Source organism: Nothobranchius furzeri, chromosome 1 (genome assembly GCF_043380555.1).
Source record: "Nothobranchius furzeri strain GRZ-AD chromosome 1, NfurGRZ-RIMD1, whole genome shotgun sequence".
Taxonomy (NCBI): Eukaryota; Metazoa; Chordata; class Actinopteri; order Cyprinodontiformes; family Nothobranchiidae; genus Nothobranchius; species Nothobranchius furzeri.
The window spans coordinates 39,534,683-39,555,061 of NC_091741.1; the positions used below are offsets into that span (position 1 = coordinate 39,534,683).

General features: G+C 40.9%; 2 protein-coding genes and 2 long non-coding RNA genes across 7 annotated transcripts in view; 2 read left to right on the forward strand and 2 right to left on the reverse strand.

Annotated features, from left to right (window-relative positions):
* LOC107386787 (uncharacterized) overlaps positions 1 to 20,379 on the reverse strand; it is a 203,252-nt gene that overhangs the window by 136,000 nt on the left and 46,873 nt on the right. The window lies entirely within an intron of this gene.
* LOC139071514 (uncharacterized) lies at positions 9,654 to 10,326 on the forward strand. The gene is made up of 2 exons (XR_011521377.1): positions 9,654 to 9,828; positions 10,177 to 10,326. It is a non-coding gene; the product is annotated as an uncharacterized lncRNA (long non-coding RNA).
* LOC139071513 (uncharacterized) lies at positions 10,526 to 12,540 on the reverse strand. 3 transcript variants are annotated; one of them, XR_011521376.1, is made up of 4 exons: positions 11,860 to 12,540; positions 11,405 to 11,495; positions 11,084 to 11,264; positions 10,526 to 10,749 (listed from the first exon to the last, which is right to left on the reverse strand). It is a non-coding gene; the product is annotated as an uncharacterized lncRNA (long non-coding RNA). The 3 variants fall into 3 exon arrangements; XR_011521374.1 differs by having other exon boundaries at positions 11,405 to 12,540; XR_011521375.1 differs by lacking the exon at positions 10,526 to 10,749 and adding an exon at positions 10,793 to 10,877 and having other exon boundaries at positions 11,405 to 12,540.
* LOC139071516 (uncharacterized) lies at positions 15,800 to 19,843 on the forward strand. 2 transcript variants are annotated; one of them, XM_070554045.1, is made up of 7 exons: positions 15,800 to 15,883; positions 17,529 to 17,601; positions 18,149 to 18,240; positions 18,383 to 18,756; positions 18,892 to 18,958; positions 19,082 to 19,247; positions 19,664 to 19,843. In XM_070554045.1, the coding sequence occupies exons 3-7, from the start codon at positions 18,204 to 18,206 to the stop codon at positions 19,776 to 19,778; spliced, it is 759 nt and encodes a 252-aa protein (XP_070410146.1). In that variant the 5' UTR covers positions 15,800 to 15,883; positions 17,529 to 17,601; positions 18,149 to 18,203; the 3' UTR covers positions 19,779 to 19,843. The 2 variants fall into 2 exon arrangements, with proteins under 2 accessions (XP_070410146.1, XP_070410142.1); XM_070554041.1 differs by lacking the exon at positions 15,800 to 15,883 and having other exon boundaries at positions 17,464 to 17,601.

The following is a 20,379-nucleotide window of genomic DNA, read 5'->3' on the forward strand; positions in this document are numbered from 1 at the left end:
ATGCATGCACTGATCTTTCCCCACTTATCATATTGCATTACATCATGGTCACAGGCTTCATCCACCACTCTAAAACCTATAGTCTTAATATACAAGCAAGCAATAAAAATTATGGACCAGAAACCATTGAAATGGCATCATTGTCGCATTTTAAGGAAACATAATCTTCTCGCTTTTGAAAATTTTATTAATTTTAGCACTCTAAGATTATTTTCCAATTGTCTAAATGATAACTTGTCTAAACTGTTCTCTACTGTGGCCGTCAGACGTCAGAGCTCTCATAGAACGATCACTCGAGCCGCCACCTGCGGCGATTGTCTCGTCCCGCGGTGCAAGACTTCTTCTGGTCAGTCTGCTCTTTCTGTAAAGGGGGCCAAACTTTGGAACTCTCTACCTGCTGACCTAAAACTAGAAACGGACAGTAATGTTTTTAAAGAGCAAGTCACCCCCTACAAGAAACTTACTCCACTCCCACTTCATGTTTGAAAAATGCAACAAATGCTGTTGCTTGGCAGACCGAGAGGGCGGAGCCACTAATCAATACACACACACACAGGCTCACAACGGCATTGTGACATCATAATTTACCAGTTTACATCATAGCATACCTCTTAGCCAATAGCGGTGGCAGATTTAAATTCAAATACAGTGCAGAATTTTTCCCTGACGACGGCGCAACACTGACAGTTTTAGGCAGAAAATTTAAATTTTTACTAAGATGCACTGAAGTGCCAAATTACTGACTACACGTGTCTACAGCACAATTAGACACTCGTTTATTTAGTTTATCAGCAAAAAAAAGTTGATTTGGGGGTGACTTGCTCTTTAACAAAGAACTCAAAAAATGGTTAAAGTCTAAACAACAATGTCTACATGAATAGTTTTAAAGTCTTACATTGCTGCTCAAATTGCCTTGTTTTATTCTTTTTATTCTTCTTTATTGAAAATTGTTTGCAATTTTAATCTGTTCTCCTTTTGATTTATTGTTGATCTCTTTGTATTTTATTTAAATGTACTCTACTTTTTAGAAAGGTTCAATGGACACGTGTTGCAAATTAGCATGTGTGCTAACACACTACACAATGCATCTGGTTCGTCCAATGTAATTGCTGTGTCCATGTCAAATAAACATCACTACTAAAGGATCCAGATGCTGTGTGGCTTTGATTTTGTTGTTTTTAAATTTAAATACTTACATTTTTATTAGGCCCAAGCAGCAAAATTGCTGCAAAGGCCTCTAGTTTATTTTTTCTTAACTTATTCAAGAACTGACCAAATTTTGCATATCTGTCAGTTGTGGTGTAAAATTTAGTATTTTAAGGGCCTCAGAAATGCAGCAACAGCATTCTCCAGAAAGTTTCAAAACAGCCTCCTCATTGACCTTAGTTTAATGTACATTTATGAAGTTTGGCATACTTGTAGAAAGTCCCAAGACCCAGGCAAAAGTCTCTGCACCCATGGCCAATGTCAAACAGTAAGTCAGCGATTTTGGACTGAAGTTTGTAGGGTCTGCATTTGATCAAACTCCTCCTAGAGCTTTGATTGAAATGTGGTCAGTTTGCTCATAAGGCATGGCCGATGTAAAATTGTCAATAACCTTGAGTGCTCGTGCATGCTGCAGGGGTGGAGCTAAGCCCAAATTTGACTCATCAAAAGATATAATTGGCTATAATTTCATCACCAAATGTCAAGAATTTAGAAAACCTGCTGTTTTTTTCTCATCAAACAATAATCGATAATCAAATTAATGTGTCATCCAAGCCCCGCCCCCCGTATAACAAGTAGTGTCGTGTTTTACTGTAAAAGGTCTCCCCTATTTGACTCCTTTAGCTTAATCTACACAAATCTCTGCCACTGTTAACTTGGGTATGTCGTCATTCCAAGTTCCAAGTTGGGACTTCTAAGACGAATCAAATGCACCATTACCACCAGGTGACTACTTCTTTTATTGTCCTGAGCTTCTCGGGTTGGGGAGCAGGGTCGGCAGCGGTTTTTAAATCAAGATCTGACTGTGAGTGGCTCATCATCTAGAATCTATCCAGCTATTTGAATGAGGTCGTTCACCTCAGCCCTGTGTTGCACTGTTCTCCCATCCACCAAACTCAAACACAAGCTTTTTAGTGCGTTTTCTGAGTTCTTGGGTGAGATTGTACCGATTTATGAGCAGGTACAGATTTTCTGGGATTTTATCATATATGTGTGCTGTCCTGATGGGGCTATGGTAAAGGACCTTTTACATCTAAATCTTTTAATTTACCTCAGTTGGTTAATAAACCCCTGCAGATCCTTGAGATTGGGAAAAACATCACTCAGGTTCTAGTCATTTGGGCTAAATTAAAGGAGCCGCTAGAGGCTGAACAGCCACATGTCACCCAGAGCTGCAAGTTTCCGATTCAGAGGAAGAATTAGAGCAAATTTCCACTCTGCCTGGGAATGCCATGGGATCCCCCAGGAGGAGGAGAGGAATACTTGGGTTTTTCCTCTGGAACGGATCTTAGAAAAGTGGCAGAAAATGATTAGATTTTCTTTCAGTTTCAACCTTTTGTTGCAGATTAGTTTGGGACCATTTTAACACGGTAAGGTGAGCAGAATGCTGCTGAAATAAGGAAGACACTCCTTTAGAGAAACTTCTGGATTTATAATGAGTGTTTCTTCATTTTGCCCTTTAGGTGAGCCAGTTGTGAATCTTGTAGAAGTGTTATCTAGTTTTTGTTTGTTTGATTGGGGGTTTTTAATCTTGCATTTCTAAAGCAACAGGCTGTATTTGCAGAAGTGTTTTGGAGCTGATGCTGTCTGTGATGTTGTGAGATTTGCTTTTCCAGCTGATGTTTAACCAACATTGCCCTCGTGTGGCAGCTTTAATCCTCCTCAGCATCAGGAGTGATGGGTTGCATTCATAAGTTTAAAATTAAATCAAAAAATGCTTTAATGATACCCGAGGGAAGTTAGGTGATTAAATTAACTGATGAATTTTATTTTAGTTTACTGTAGTCTTTGAAGTAGTCCAAAAACTTTAATATTCAGGTAAATTCAGTTTTTTTTAAAGGTGAGTTTTTAGCATCTATTGGGTCATATTCATGATCCATCCATCCATCCATCCATCCATCCATCCATCCATCTTCTTCCATTTATCCAGTGTCTGGTTTTCAGGGCAGCAGCCTAAGCAGGGCGGCCCATACTTTCCTCTCATCAGCCACTTGGGCCAGCTTCTCTGGAGGAATCCCAAGTTGTTCCCTAACCAGCCGAGAGACACTGTCCCTCCAGCGTGTTCTGGGTCTTTCCTTGGGTCTCCTCCCAGTTGGAGGTGCCCAGAAAACCTTACCACAGAGGCATCCAGGAGGCATTCTGACCAAATACCCGAGCCACCTCAAATGGTTCCTCTCAGCGTGGACAAGTAGCGGGTCTACTCCGAGCCCCTCCCAGATCACCAAGCTTCTCACCCCATCTATAAGGGAGAGCTGAGACACCGTGTGAAGAAAACTCATTTCAGCCGCTTGTATCCGTGATCTCGTTCTTTCGGTCACTACCCAAAGCTCGTGACCATAGGTGAGGGTAGTGTAGGTCGACCGGTAAATCGAAAGCTTTGCCTTCCTGCCCAGCTCTCTCTTCACCACGACAGACTGGTACAACGTCCTCATCACTGCAGACGCAGCACCAATCTGCCTTTCAATCTTGCACTCCATCTTTCCCTCACTCGTGAACAAGGCCTCGAGATGCTTAAAGTCCTTCACTTGAGGCAGGACCTCATCTCCCCTGGAGAAATCATCCTACCCTTTTACGATTCAAGACCACGGTTAGAGGAGCTGATTCTCATCCCAGCTACTTCACATTCAGCTGCAAATCATTTCAGTGAATGGCATAGATTGCGGTCTGATGAAGCCAACTGGACTACATCATCTGCCAAAAGCAGAAGCCCAATCCTTAGGCCACCAAAAAGGATCCCCTCAACACCTTGGATGCACCTAAAAATCCTGTCCATAAACGTTTTGAACAGAATCAGTGAGCAAGGACAGCCTTGGCAGAGTCCAACTTTCACTGGGAACGAGCCTGACTTGCATCGACTGCCAGCAGTGAGGACTAACCGGTCATACAGGGTCCTAACAACCCATACCAAAGAGCCTGGTACCCCATACTCCTGGAGTACCTCCCACAGGGCTCCTCCAGGGACGCAGTCAAACGCCTTCCACAAAAAACATGTAGACTGGTTGGGTGAACTCCAACGCACCCTCCAGGACACCCAAAGGGTATAGAGCTGGTCCAGTGTTCCATAGCCACACTGCTCCTCCTTTGGGTCAAATCAGATTTGTAAAATGACAAAGAGTGTCAGTTTTCTCAACCGGAAAAGGGCGGCTTGCCAACTCCGGGTCGGGGGAGAGGTCCTACCTCAAGTGGAGGAGTTTAAGTATCTCGGGGTCTTCCTCACGAGTGAGGGTAGGAGGGATCGGGAGATCGACAGGCGGATTGGTTCGGCGTCTGCAGTGATGCGGACGCTGAGCCGATCTGTCGTGGTGAAGAGGGAGCTGAGCCAGAAAGCCAGGCTCTCGATTTACCGGTCGATCTACGTCCCAATCCTCACCTACGGTCATGAGCTTTGGGTAATGACCGAAAGAACGAGATCGCGGATACAAGCGGCTGAAATGAGTTTCCTCCGTAGGGTGGCCGGGCTCAGCCTTAGAGATAGGGTGAGGAGCTCAGTCATTCGGGAGGGACTCGGAGTAGAACCGCTGCTCCTCCGGATCGAAAGGAGCCAGTTGAGGTGGTTTGGGCATCTGGTCAGGACGCCTCCCTGGGGAGGTGTTTCAGGCATGTCCTGCCGGCAGGAGGCCCCCGGGTCGACCCAGGACTCGTTGGAGAGGTTACATCTCCAATCTGGTCCGGGAACACCTTGGGGTCCTGCCGGAGGAGCTGGTGGAGGTGCCCGGGGTGAGGACGGTCTGGAGCTCCCTAGTTGGGATGCTGCCCCCGCGACCCGGACCCGGATAAGCGGAGGAAGATGACGACGACAAAGAGTGATGGTTTACAGCTTTGCTACAAGGAGGAAGATGAGGTTCTACTACACCTTCCTAATGGAATGAAGAAAAGCTGCTTGATACGCAGCAAAAAGTTATAAAATCCAGATCCAAGATGCAACGACACTCAGTGGCACCAGAGAGCGCTCCAGGAAAGCTCCCCTCTCATCTAAAAGGCTTCATCAGAAACAGGAAGTTAAGGTGTATTCTGTTCAGCCTTTTAGATCTTCGTGACCTTAGATGATCTAAAATCTACTCCAACATTTCTTAAAGATTTAAATATTTTAACTGATGTAAAGAACTGTTCAAGGTCACGGTCAGATTTATTTATATAGCCCATTTACGCCCAGTCACGCAGGCAACCCCAAAGTGCTGCACAAGAGTAAAAAATAATTAAATAAATAAAAAATAAACACAATCAAGAACAAATTGCGGTTAAAATCAAGGTTAAAATTTGTAACAATTCATTTAACGCTAAAAGAGAATAAGATAAAAACGCAAGTCAAATAAAAACGGAGGTTAACTACTCAAGTCAACCTGCATTAAAAGTCAGATCAAACAAGTATGTTTTAAGTAATGCTTTGAAATGTTTTGTGTGGTTCTTAGATTCACAGGAAGGCTGTTCCACGCCCTGGGAACAGCCACAGAGAAAGCCCCATCTCCCTGAGTTTTTAAATGTGTTTTTGTAACAATTACAAAAGACTGCGAGCTCGACTTCTTAGACTTAAAAAATCCTTTGATACTGTAAATCACAACGTCCTTTTGTTGAAACTAAAACTGTTGAAACTAAAACAGCAAAACTTCTCTCAACAGGCTTTAATGTGGTTCAGTTCTTATCTTGAATCTGGACAGCAATGTGTAAAAATAAACAACGTTAAATCTACAATGCAAAAATGTAAGCTAGGTGTACCACAAGGATCAATACTGGGGCCTTTTCTCTTCTGCTTATACATAAATGACTAGCCTCTAATCTGCAAAGACGCAAACTGCCAATTGTATGCGGATGATAAAATAATTTATGCAACTGCTGACACTCCTAATCAGGCTGCACAATTATTAAATAAGCAGTTAGTTGGATTATCCCACTGGTTGCAGGACAACTGCCTAACCTTATATTACACAAAAACAGTCTATGTGTCTTTCTTTAAAGAGAAAGACACAGAGAGACTTCAAAGTAAACATGGATAAACAGGAAACCAGCAAAGTATCAGAGTTAAAATATTTGGGGGTTATTCTGGACTCCAAATTAAATTTTAATTCACATATTAAGAAAATGTCCAAGATTATCAAGACTAACATGAACTGTTTTAGTTTGAAAAGAGCCTGTGTATCTACCAAAGCAGCTCGACTGTATATGCATGCAATGATATTTTTGCATATGTCATACTGCTCAATTATCTGGGGTCAGGCCTCCAAATCTGTTATACAGCCAGTAATGTCATTATACAAGCAAATCCTGAAGGTTTTTGATCAGAAACTGTCACGTTGTGGGGATAGTTAGGACCCAAAGTGCAGATACCCAGATGACACGAAGCAGAAGATGAAGTAAAGTAAATAATCCTTCATTTGCATGATGAAAACAAAAGTAAATCCCAAAGGCAGCGAGCCAAAAATCAAAAAGTCCTGACCACAGGACAACGAAAGCTCTCTTAGAGCACCAAAAACCTGGAGACCAAAGGCTCACACGGAGCACGAGTAACAACGCTGACAAATACAATGAACCGACAACCACACAGAGAAGAGACAGGGCTTATATAGACTGGGAAGATGAGAGGGAGATGAATTGCAGGTGTGTGGGGAGAGGGACCAGGTGAACACAATTACTAACTCAGGGAGGAGGAAGAAAACACTGGAGGGAAAAAACACACTAAATAATGAAAGGCTGTAACAAGGAAAATGACCTAAGAGAAAAACAAAAGACCAGAAGGCATGAACCATAACTAATATTCTAAGGGGAAGCTGACACTAAAGGAAAACACTACAGAAAGAAACTACAGGGGTGTGGCTAAGAGGGGGCCAAGAGAGCACAGGACCTGGGAGAGGGAAGTCTGAGGAGGGAAGTTGTAGAACGACTCTAGGACAATCATCGTTTTCAGTCAAAGGGTCACATTTATGGAACACATTACCTCTGGATCTGAAGTCACTGACAGACTTGGGGCTTTTCACAAAAGAACTGAAGCACTGGTTGGAAGAACAACACTGTAAACATTGAAACATTGAAATTTAATCTGAATATAGACATTTTTATGTCATTTTATGTATTTTATTAGCGTAACTTGCAACCGCATCGTTTTTACATATCTGTTATTTTAATTCTGTTTAGATATAAATGCCTAACCAGGGACAAGGGCTGTAAATTAGCCTAGGCCTAGAAGCCTTATGTATACAGCATATGTTGCTTATGGTGATAATGTTTTGTTGTACAGTCCCTGTAAAATAAAGTAAAGTAAAGTAAAGTAAAGTAGAGCTCATGTTTCTGACAGGAGTGTAGATGACAATAACTCGCTGATGTATGGTGATCCAATGAAGAGATGCCAGTAATGGGGTTATATGGCCACGCTTTGTGGTGGGGGGGTCAGTAAGCGTGCCCCTGCATTTTGAACCAGCTGGAGCCTATTTACAGATGACTGATCCAGGCCCAAGTAAATTGAGCTGCAGTAGTCCAGATGACAGGAAACAAACTGATGGATGACATGCTCAAAAAGATATTGTTTAACCTTTGTTAACAGTCGTAGATGATAGAAACCTGATTGGACTACTGAGCTCTCTTCGGCTACTCTTCTCTTCAGCCCGAAAGAAGCATCAAGAAAGCCTCCGAGCTTTTTAACACAGGACGAGCAAGGATGAACAAGGGCAGAGAGAACTGCCCACACCATCCAGAGGATTCTGATCACCAAAGAGTAAAACTCCCTTCTTTGAGTCATAGCGTAAAGAAGTTGATGAGCATGCAAGCGTAACCTCTCTCAAGTCTAATAAAGAAACCATTTTGTCTGGGAAAAGAGGCAAGTCTATTTGAAGGCAACATAAAAAAGGACCTGAGGTCTGTGGCTGCTTGTTGCCACATGAACTGGGACTTAGCTAATTTTACAGAATTATCAGAAGCCAACAAGCAGTCCTGGAGCATGCAGACACACATGCAATCTGTGCATTTTCCACTTTGCAGTTGCATCTGAGAGCACGGGTGGTGCCATTAAGCCATGAGGTTTCGCTCTATAGAGCGCATAACATTGAGAGGAGCCACAGAGTTTAAAATATCATTACACGTTCTGTTAAAGCAGTCTACCAGGCCAAGCCAGGTTTGTTTTGGTCCGTAAATCTTGAAATCGTGAACATCACGAGTCCTTCGGAGAAGAATTGCTTGTTTGTCACATGCTGTCAATGTGACACAAAAAAAACCATAACGCATACAAATCTGGCATTAAGACCATTATGAACAGAGACAATAGGATGAAGATCTTTTAAGTCTGCAGAAAATTGGTTTCACGATTTAAAGTCACTCAAGATCTCTGTTATAATGATGAATGATGATGTCAGAGGATTTTATAACATTTTTAGAAAAGTCTGGAGAATCAGACAATTAAAATAAATTGTTCGTAACTGTTTATATCTGTCATTAGAAGCACTTTTAAAAACACAACAGAGGGGTTGTCTAAAGTGCTGTATAAAAGAACTAGAAGCAGATTCAGCAGGGGTGTCAAAGATACGGCCCGCGGGCCGGATCCGGCCTGCAAGCGGGTTAAATCCAGCCCACGAGATGGTTGTGTGAACTTTATTTTCATACTTTACAATGTAGAGTGAAAATAAACTTATCTTTGTGAGCAAGTTTCCTCTGTAATGAGTATAAATAAAACAAAGCTGCGCTCAAGGCCCACACAAGAACTTGAATCACATCCTGAAGTTGGCCGCCACTCAGGATGTGACTTCTGATGTTGATGTGCTGGTGAAAGCTAAAATATGTTAAGTAAAATGAGTCAAATATATTTGAAGTGCTGCATGAAACTGATCTAGCCATGTGATCTGTAAGCTCTTTGAATCACTAAGGAATGTTTTTTTATTTATTGATTTTTTTATTTTTTTCACATTTTCAAGTACACTTCAGGTGTTGTACTTGTACTATTTTGGATACACTGTCCTCAGGCTCCTGCCTTGTTTTATGTTGATTGTATTAAAACAAAGAAAACAATCTGAAGTTGTTTTTAATTTACCGGTCCGGCCCACTTGGGACTAGATTTCTCGCAATGTGGCCCCTGAGCTAAAATGAGTTTGACACCCCTGAGATACAGGGTGTCCGCAGGTTTAAGGGAGCCAAATTTAAGACTTTTTAAAACCTTTTTTAAGGCCACCTTGACCAAATTTAAGCTATTTTAAAAAATAAATCTAAGCTATAATTTCCAGCTATTGCCTGGAACCGGTGCTAACCACGTCGTGAACGTGGGATTAGCCATCCAGTTACCATTAAACTTGCCCTTCCCCATGGTGCAAGCTCCTGCTAGCTTAAAGAGCGGGTCAATTGAGCCTCGGAGTCCTTCTCCACCCACGTATCAATTTTAAAAAATGCAACATTAGTAGGCGTTGCCTGGAGGATCGAGAGGGCGGAGCCGCGGCAGTGACGAAGACGATGGCTAACTAGACGAAGCTAGCTCTCTTCACTCTGAGCAGTTGATAGAAGTGGAGGACGTTTCTCCCCCTCCTTACAGACACTCGAGAAGAAAGGGACCAAGTCTATTTGGAGGAGACAAGCGGACCTGAGTCTTATTGTTTTGAGCTTGTGAGTTGCCTGAAACTCCCAGAGCCGACCCAACAGAATCACCTCTGAAAGGTAAGTAGCCGTTAGCCATAGCATTGGATTAGCTGCAGGGTTTGTCTCCACGGCCCCAAAAAGCTAGTATTCAGCATGTTTTAGAGGTTTATCTGCTTCAGCACACCTGGTTTTAATCAGCAACAAATAGCTGAGCTGCTTAACAGCTAATCTAACCTGTTAAAGCAGGAAAATCCACTGAAACATGCTGGATAGCTCTCCGGTAGCCCTGGGCTCAAGGTACAGTCTGCTGCATATAAAGTTATGAAAATACCCCATGAGAAAATTATTCTGTAATGTGTTCAGCCCACTAAAACTGCCCTGATTTCTTTATTTATTTACTAATAACAGCTGCTCTCTCGGTTCTAGGTCCTCTGGTGTCTGCAGCTGGTCTCTGGTGTCTGCAGCTGGTCTCCTCTGCTGGTGTCCTCAGGATCAGGAACTTCCAGAAGAATGTGCCTTTCAATGACTCTTTCCCCCTTATTTGTTATATTAATTAAATAAATCTCAATTTATATATTTCCTGTTTTTGTTCATGTCCATAAATACTTAAACATGCTTGAAATTAGAACGAGCTTTTAACAGTGAGGTGCTAGTTTAATTAATCACAATAGCTAGTTAAACATGCAACAAAAATGTGATATTCAATGTAATTTATAAATATCCATTAAAATATCAAAACTGGAATCTAAATGAGATATTTGGCAGCACAAAAAACTTGTCAAACACAATATTTATTATAATAATTGTAGGCAGACAGGAGACAGAGCTGATGGAGGTTCTCAGTCATCGAAGGAAGGCTGAAGGCTTTCCAGGAACAGGAGATGTGGTATTGTCTCTTCTCTCTCTATTCTGCCAGATGAGCTGATAGGTTACAGGTGTGTGAGGACATCCTCATGCTGTCACGACCAGATGACAGGAGTTATCAGGTGATCAGCCAGGCTAATGAGATGCAGAAAGAAAACAAATTCAGGACAGTGTACAATATGTGGTGTTGCTCCCCTTATGTGCTCTTATAGAATATTAATGTGTGCATGCCTCATGGTGTAGTCCATATTTTGCTGAATGTCCTGCAATAATGCAGGTTATTAGTTAATTTACTTTTGATAGCAAAAACAAAATATTTAATGTAAAAGTTATTTTCCAGGAGAATCAGCTTACACGTCACCACCAAGTGTCACGGGCAGAATCAGTAGCCTCCGTCATGATGTAATCACATACTTATTTAATTGTTAATATCTTAAAAATTCTGAAATGTTTTAATTTTTTTTTTTACCTTGAACAGTTCACTGAGCTTGCACTGTCACTGAGGTGGAAGCTGGAATCAACAGCAGACACCTCACACCTTGGTCTTTTCAGGGGGTCTGGACGCTCTGGGACCTTCTGGAAGATGAATTTTCATCATGGTCCCCGTGGGTCACCAGACACACTGCGGCTGTGAACTCCATTCTGGCTGGCTATGTAAAAACAAAGAAGCAGCACATTTATAAATGTTTAAAAGAGCATAAAATCACGTGTAAAAATAATCTGTAAAACAAATTAAAACTAGAAGGTGATAATAAAATGTTTGCATAGAAGATTATTAAAAATAATTCACCTTTGCTACAGGGAAGGTTTCACATCAGCCTGGACAAGTACATTCATGCAGCTAAATCAGTCTGACAGCCAGTGTCTTGGGTAGATTTAGCCTGAAAAAAAAAATAGAAGCACATTGTTGTTGGGAGTTTATAAAGTCAGATAATATACAAAAGAATCTCCTATATAGGCGCTTTATAACATTCCTAGTGTGTGATCGTTGTTATAACGTAAAAGTCAGTCACATATGATGTGGAGAGCCTGAAATGCGACCTCCTGAACAGAATTCCTCACAGAACCGGGTCACAAGCTGGATTTCACGCTGTAATGCTGTCAACAAGTGCTGCGTCAGTTAGAGTCACTGTTGCAGAATTGCCGACTGACTAGCTAAAGGAAGTGAACCACGTCTCTCAGACTTTGCATTTAGGTAGGGAATTGTCTTTAGAAGATGTTAAAACGTTTACTTAGCTTACTCACCTCAGACTGGAGCCCGCCGTGGTGGGGGAGCAGAGTCGGTGGGCTGCATCTAAATCGCGGAAGAGCCACGGTGGGCACAGCCTCCCTCTTCAAACGGAGACGTGCAGAATCGCGGGTAAAATGCCCACAGAGTCACCGCAACCATACTACACTACACCTACTCACCAATACTAAGACGATATGGAACACTAAACCCGAAATACTTTCCCAATTACACTAACAGCCAAACACTAACTAAACTATAATATACAACAGCCAAGCTAACACTAAATAAGTATTTATAACACTAAAAGATATGCTAAAGACTAGGATATGCTAATGCTATATGCTAATGCTGAACTACCGCTGACCTCCTACACTCGCTTGCAAATCCAACTCCCACTCGCCACAGGGCGTGGCCGAGACGCTCGTTGCTTTTATAACATTGGCACGGAGCTGCTACGTAGTACTCTACTGGTTTACGTAGTACTTTACTCTTTAGCCATTGGCTAAAATTTATTCAAAATGACTCAAATTCTATGTTTTCAGCTGAAGGTGGCGCATTACTGTGGTTTTTAGACAGAATTTTTAATTTTTAAAGAAAATGCACCAAAATGCTAAAATAAAGAATGCACACATTTAAAACACTATTAGACACTCATTTATACAGTTCATCAGCAAAAAAAAGTTAATTTAGACGTTACTTGCTCTTTAACCAGCTAATGTGCCCATCTAAAAATAGCCCCCTGTCACAACCAACTGAATGTGTACGGTTCCGCTTACGCCAACATCGTACATAAAAAAACGCTGAACACTAACTAGAAATTCACGACATTTTTATAGAAATAAAAGAATCTTGTTTATTGGGTCTTTGGTAATTTAAGACATTTGGAAACTGTATTTAAGGATTATTTGTCATTTTTAAGGATTTTTAAGGCCTTAAATATGGAAAAGCCAATTTAAGACTTTTTAACCTGCAGATAAGAACACTTAAGAACCACAAAAGATGCTAAAGAGACAGGGGAACAGGAATAACAGATAACAACAGAACATAATTAGACACTCAACACTACTGATCTGTGCAATGGGCCACATCACTAGACCATCCCTCTGCAATATCATCAATATCTGGTGCAAATGTGGAATGACCTGCCAAGTACTACCAGAACAGAGGCTTCCTTTTCAATTTTCAAGAAACTCCTGAAGACCCTGCTCTTCAGAGAGCATCTTCTAATCTAGCACCCTTGCTGCACCCGTCCTCCCTCTCTACTGTCCACTCCTTGTTCCCTCCTCTCCATGATTGATGTCAAGTTGTTGTTGTTATTGTTGTTGTTAGCCTCAAGGGCAACATACCGATCATCACTTGTAAGTCGCTTTGGACAAAAGCGTCTGCTAAATACATAAACATAAAACATATATAAATGCAGGTAATTTGCTATTATTGTTGTTCATTATCAGATCATTATCCAATAAAAACACTAATGAAAGGTAAAATGCCCTTAAATACTGTAAATCCTCTAATACAGGCCTGTATTCAATTAACGGCTGGGTCTCATATTTTGGCCGGTGTCGGAGTCGGCGGAGGTGAATAATGGCCTGTCTCTTATTGTGGCCGGGTGGAATGTGGTAACAAGCAAGTACGGGGGGCGGTTGTGTCATCGTCTCACTTTTGATTTGCCAGTGGTAGACCGCGAGGGTAACTTTAACTGTGCGGAGACGAAAAGGAGGCGAAAATTTGATATCAAGTTCAAAGAGAACGTGCGCTGCAGAACACTGGGGAGCAATAGGGGTTGTATGAACTAGTCGACTTCACTTTAGTGACTTTTTATGCCTCTCATCGACTAGTCGCTGTTACGTGATAATAACCGGCAAGCTGCAGCCCTCGGAAAAGACAGCAGCCTGCTATCAGCAGGTGACAAGCTCCTGCGCTCGGGGGGCAACGCGCTGTGCCAGAGTGTCGGTACTGACACGCGATCATTCATGTCGGTTCATTTCCTTTAATGTTTTCTGTCATTTATTTGCGCCTGATGTGTTTCGCTGCTGTGGAGCGGGACGCATCACCTTGTCCTCCGATGCACGATCACTGCTGCGGCCGGCAAGCAGCGAGCACTCCGCTGTTTTTGCAGTCGGTAGATCTGCGTCCTGAGCACAGCCACAGTAACATTATCAAATCAGGTGTCGCCACCTCAAAAACTAATTTAACGCACGATCATTCATGTCGGTTCATTTCCTTTAATGTTTTCTGTCTTTTGCGGTTGGTAGATCTTTTAGAACTGCAGTTCAAAGGTAACTCATAAGGTGAATATATATGAACCCAGGTAGCAGTTTCTCTTTAGGATTGAGAGGAGATGCAGGAAGATAATAAACAGGCAGGACAGAAAAATAGTCGAATAAAAACAAGTTAGTTTTTGTACCTGCTGGTTGCAACAAATAGACACCATTGAAGGTAATCAGAAGTGAGGAACAGAAAATGAAATAATTATTTTAATGTTTAGAGCAGCAGGAACTCCGAGAGTCTGCAGGCGCATCAGTGAGTTTGCGGCCGCTACGCAGGGGGAGGGGGAGCTGGCTGAAGCAGGGGGAGGGGGGAGAGGGCTGAAGCAGAAACTACCGTTGTTAAAAGAAATGTGTTTAACTTTGAAAATGTGGGCGCAATTTTAATTGTCAAAAACTCCAGCGAACCATTAGTTCATTTTGCTCAAATAGAAATAGAGGCCTGCCTCTAATTCTGGCCCTACTTCCAATAAAGGCCTGGAGCTTGATGAGCTTGAGTCAAATACAGGCCCGGGCCTGTATTAGAGGATTTACGGTATTTACATCAGTGGTACTCACGCCTGGTCCTGAAGAGCTGGTATCCATGTTTTAGTTTTACCTTTGCTTCAACACACCTGATTTCAATCAGCAGGTGATTAACAAGTTCTGAAGAGCTTGTTGAGCTGCTGCACAGGTGATTCAGCCACTGAATTAGGTGTGTTGGTGTAGAGAAACAAGGAAGACATGCTGGATACCGGCTCTCCATAAAACTACAAAATTACTATCGGTGTTGTCTACTTCCCTCTTTCCCATCTGATAAATCATTAATGGAAAAAGTTGATTTACAATTCATTAACATTTTAAGTTTGAAGAAGAAAAAGAAGAAGAAAATATCATTTCGAAAGCGCCTCTCAAGATAAAAATCACAAGGCACTTCACAAAAACAAAAACAAAAAATAAAAAAAATGTAGAAATATAAAAAAGCATTTAGAAAATGTTGAAAAATGTATTTAAAATGAGCAAAAATAAGCAATTGCGATTTAAAAGAAAAAATGTTAAGAAAGAGAGAGTGAATAGGAAAGCGGGAAATCAGTGGATCCTGAGGAAGGTGGAATAGGTGGGGAGAGCAGAATAAAGAGAGGGGGGATGAAGAAGGTACACTGTTAGAAATTACCAGCATTTCACATTAATTTAAAGTAATATTTTACAGTAATTTATTGTAATTAAGTTTCCCTGTAATAACCCATTGAATTAATGTAAAAATAAAATATCCTTGGATTTTACAGCATTTAACTCCTATTTTACAGTATAATCTTGCCATGTAAAACCATCTGTAATATTACAACCAGGAATTTTATTTTCACAGCAAAACTGTAAAAAGTGCACTGATTTCACACCATCAAACTGTAACATTACAGTAAAATATTGACTTGGAAGTCACGTGACACAGGCAGCCTATATACTGCCAGAACAATGAATGACAGACAATAGAGCAATTAAAGTTATGGATGTAACATATAATGTTCATGAAATTTAAAGACATAAAAGTTCAAAGATGAGCTGATTTTTGTTTGGTGGTAAAAGTTATTTTACATTTTGTAGTGGACTACAACTCTTGAGTTGCCTTTTCTGGACAAATGTTGGAGCATTAAACGTACCAGAAAATTATTGCTTTTTTCCGTCCGGCGGATCCACGGGCAGACTGGAAGGGGAGGAGACTTCCTCTAACCGAACTACTAATTTGAACTGAAGGCGCGAAATCCCTCTTTCCCTTTCTCCGCCGGTGAAGAAGGTGAGCAACTTTGTTTTTACAATGATATTTACTTTTTGTTGAACGTTTATTGCATGCCGCATATTGTCTTTAAAAATGTTGCATCGAAGGCTGCATGTGGAAGTTGGTCTACCAGCTCAGGAACGTTTTTTAAGGGGGGGTGGGGGGTGGGGGAGGCGCGGCTATCTATTGTTGATGGAAACAATGGGGGGTTGACAAATGAAACATGATGTGCCGTGAGGCAAAGCGATGTCAGACCCATGATTTACCGCAGAGCGGAGCGGGTGCAGCTTGGAGCACTTCTGACGTGTTGCGCTCCACTTTTGTATGCAAAAACGTTCAAAGATATTGCCAATTAATGCTGCGTTCCCACTGGCCATAACGTATATGTCAAACAGCGCGCATAAAGCCCCGTATTTGAAGCCCTATATTTTTTTTACTTTGGCCCTTGTAACGTCTGCCGTAACCGTTGGCTGCTGCCTCAGGAACCCCCCTGCTGCAGGGGGGAAAGAGCGCGGGAGGGGCTCTCTAAACTTATCCAACACGCAGACTTCTTCACCAATCTTTTTCCAAACGAAGTCCTAGTTATGCCGATCTGTTTAGGCATGACAGGAGGGGCCATACGGTTCGCGGTGATTGAATACGACGATAAGTTTATGCTCTATGGCTGAAATTCTTAAATGCTTGTTTTTTTTTCATGGAATCTGGCTCGTAGTAGTGATATGACAACAACAGGCGCTCTGATTGGTTGCTGCTTGTAAAGCGACGCAGCTGAACGTTGAAGCTTGAAAAGTATCAAACTTTGACGGAGCCAACGCTGTTGAATCTCATTGCAGAAAAATAATTAATTGCTGTGCATTCATTTTGCACATGTATAAGATATGTTAAGATACAGATAATTAATATGGTTAACAGATACAGATAATGCTGTACTCACTCATCCTTAGAAATCTCTGTCAGGGTGTGAACTTTGACTGTACTCATTATCTTATTTGATTTGATTGCAAGTATAACCAATGTACTGTCATTTTTGCACACTATAATTAATAATCCAGCTGTCATATCTGCACAATGAATGACTAATATATTCTGCACATCAGACTCACTTTGATTATTACTGACTCACCTCGTTTAATCATAACTGAATAATCCCTCTGTTATTTTACACAGATTGGTGTATTTGTGTTTGTAACTACCGACTTCAAGATCACTGCTGCTATTTCCACTATTTATCATCCACATTTTCACTGTTGCAGCCACATTCATCTGGAATTCTCAACCTATTTAGATACTACTCCCAGATATACCCGAGTGCTTTCTTTTCTTAAATACTTGTTGTATTGTTCTTTAACTGCTTCTGCTACTCCACTGCTCATACTTTCATACACAAATTTCCTAACTGTGGGACAATGAAGGAATACTTATCTAATCCTTGGCTATGGTTTCCTCTTGCTCTGCAGTCCATTCAAGATATGTGTGATAAAGTAACTACAGAGTGAAAGGCACTCTGATTAGTTGGCGCTCATAACACTGCGTTTCTTTTTGTTAGCAATGTTTTTTTTAGTATCGGTTATCTACTTATCACTGTTATCTACAACATTCTGACCTAAAATTTGTGTTCTTCACCTTGCTTCCCTGTGTTGACTTGAGTATGCCTGTATTCTAGGTTGGACTGACATCTTGATACTTCTGTACCTGTGTCACACAAATTTGTAGTTCCTGTTGCTGGTGCGACTAAGGTAGTTACTGTTTTAATCATGAGCATTGCTGTTTGTGTTTTATTTCATTTTGATGATGAATAATAATTGTAAAAATTACTGTTTACATTGATAGAAAAATCTCAAAGTGCTACTGAAAACACACACATAAATAAATACAATTGTCTGACTTAGGTGACTTAGGCCACCCGTGCCTACAAGGTGGAAGCTCCAATTCTGTTGGCAAAAAAATTTGGCGGTCAGTAGGAATGTTCAAATAGCAGGAAGGAGGAACTAGGAAGAATAACGAATGTTGTGGGGTAGAAAAAAACTATCATAATTTTGAAGAGAAATATCTTTTGAAAGATTTAGGTATCTTTAATATATACACAAACACTGTGGACTGCAGCTTTATTTGGATAAACAACATCAGTGTTTACAACACTTCTACACTGTAACATAACTTCTGTGACATAAGTCTGTTAATGCAGTCACAACTGGGAGTCAAACGGACCCTTTAGTCATTGCTCCAACTTCTGGGCTATAACTGTCCCTAATAGTAGTGTTACCCTATGATTCCCCTTCTTAGGTGTGTCAGGTGGGGCCCAGTGGATTTCCCAGAGGGGGAGACCGAGGCATCGTTGATGAAGATGAAGAGGGATCTACTGAACATCTACTCAGGCAGGCTTTCTACTGTTGTTTTGGGTTATTTTGTTTGGAGTTTTTTCATTGGTCAAGATCTAAAAACTGTGTGTTCGGCAGCTAACAAGACCAAATTGTTACTTTGGTACTAACAATACATTTTTATTGTCTGTATACACAGAGGAAGGAATGAAAGGGGCGGAGAGAGCAGAACCAATGATGGAAAAGACATATGTCATCCTCCGGCAATACCTTAACAAAATGCCTGCTGCAGCAATGTCTGACATCAAAGAGGAGTGGCCCTTTCTCTTCTCTCAGAAAAGCCTATTCTCACATTTTGCTCTTTTGACGGACATCAACGTCCTTCAGAAACTACAGGTGGCAATAAGTCAACGAGGACAGACCATCCTGGATTACTGTTCAACACTGGACCATCCCAAGATCAATGAAGTTCTGGTCAACTACGCTCAAGACTCTGATAAGGCTGCCTCCATCCTGCTGGTCCTAATGTTGTACTTCAAAGAGCCAAAAGAATGTTTGGTGCTTGAAGTTGATGTAAGATTTTGTATTAAAAAATTTAAAATGCAAATTGAATGATTACATTATCAACTGTACGATTTATTAACTTTGACCAATGAGGAATATTTATACTCTATCCTAAATCTATGCTGCTGTGTGATTATGTTACAGCCATGTGCCACTGCCGTGGACATAAGTTCTGCAGAACTTCCCACCACCCCCTTCTTGATCATTCAAGGTAATATTACTTTGATCCAATATTGACATTTCTGTCTTGATATAACTTGTTTCATTCTTGAAATCTAGATGAATTTTGTAGCTGAAGTAGAAAAAAATGCTCATATCAGTCTTTTCATTTCAGGTGACATGATGAAGCCCTCTGGATGGCTGATATCCATCGAGGGACAGGTCATGATGGGCCCACACCCGTTCTTTTTACATGGTGTAGCTGCATTGTTGAGCTGCTATTACGTCTTCAACATCGAGTATCCTGCCACTGGATCGTTAACACTGGAGTTCATTCAAAGGTATTTTATAAAGATCACATTTAAAGTGACAGTGTGTAGTATTTGTCATTAATTTCTGGAAATATAAGTTGAAATGTTTTGCAAAATGAATCAAATGAAGCCCATTCATTGAAAAATACCAGCAACTTTGTGACAAATAACCATAAAAATCAGGTATAAAATACACACGCGAGGGTCCGACTCTCTGGAGGACGCCATGTTGGATTGTATGTTTATTTTGATGTATTTATGGTTTTGCTGGAGGTTTTTGACTCCTTTGAAAACTGTGCAACAACACTCTTCTTCCTTTTCTTGTGTGTTATTTGGCGGGTGGCACTCAACATAAAAAGATGCATTTTTCACCAATTAATGTTTTGGAGGGTGAACCAGAGTCATTAATCTCATATCAACTGAAACTATCTTTGCTTTTTTAACAGGTGCTTCCTGGGAATCAACCCTGAGAGAGGGTCAAAGACCAAGAAGCGAACAGCAATCAACCCTCGTGTGAGCACTTTTTTTAGGAAGCTCATTGATTTTGAGTGGACATCATAGATTTTTGCAGCAGTACTCAGGCTCAGTTCTTCAGTGTTCGTTTTTTTTTTAGATAAGTTTACGTTAAATGTTTGCCTGTTCTATTGCCCATAATGTTAAAGACTAAGGAGCGCCTGACCCCATTCCCTTCTTCACTGTCTCCTTTCCTCTCGTGTTGTTGTGAGGGCCTCATTCCCTTTTCTCAGTGTTTTTCCTCATTTTAATTTTACAACTTGAAAGATTAATCTTGAATTCTTGGCTGTATAAAATATGTTGAATAAAATTTCTATAAATATGCCATTGGATTAACACTGACTTTACTTTGGCGACGGGGTTGTATTTGTGCAACGGTAGTACATTTAAAGCAAATGGAACCTCAGGATTACTTATTACTGGATTACTTATTACAGTACATTACTGGATTTTTTTTTTACATTTTCGTACATTGTAAATTCACAGTAAATCATTGTTAACTTGTAAATAGTACATACTGTAAAAGTACAGGGCCTTGTTGTAATGAACAGCAAAAGATTGTAATTCCCCAGGAATGTACTGTAATATAACAGTAAATGCTTTGTCATTAAAGCTGTAAAGTTGCAGTGTACAATTGTGATTTTACAGC

Coding starts and splice junctions, on each gene's coding strand:
- LOC139071516 (XM_070554045.1), top strand. CDS start 18,204: ATGAAGATGAAGAGGGATCTACTGAACATCTACTCAG. Junction 18,241..18,382: donor TCTACTGAACATCTACTCAG/GCAGGCTTTCTA, acceptor CTGTATACACAG/AGGAAGGAATGAAAGGGGCG. Junction 18,959..19,081: donor CCCCTTCTTGATCATTCAAG/GTAATATTACTT, acceptor TTTTCATTTCAG/GTGACATGATGAAGCCCTCT.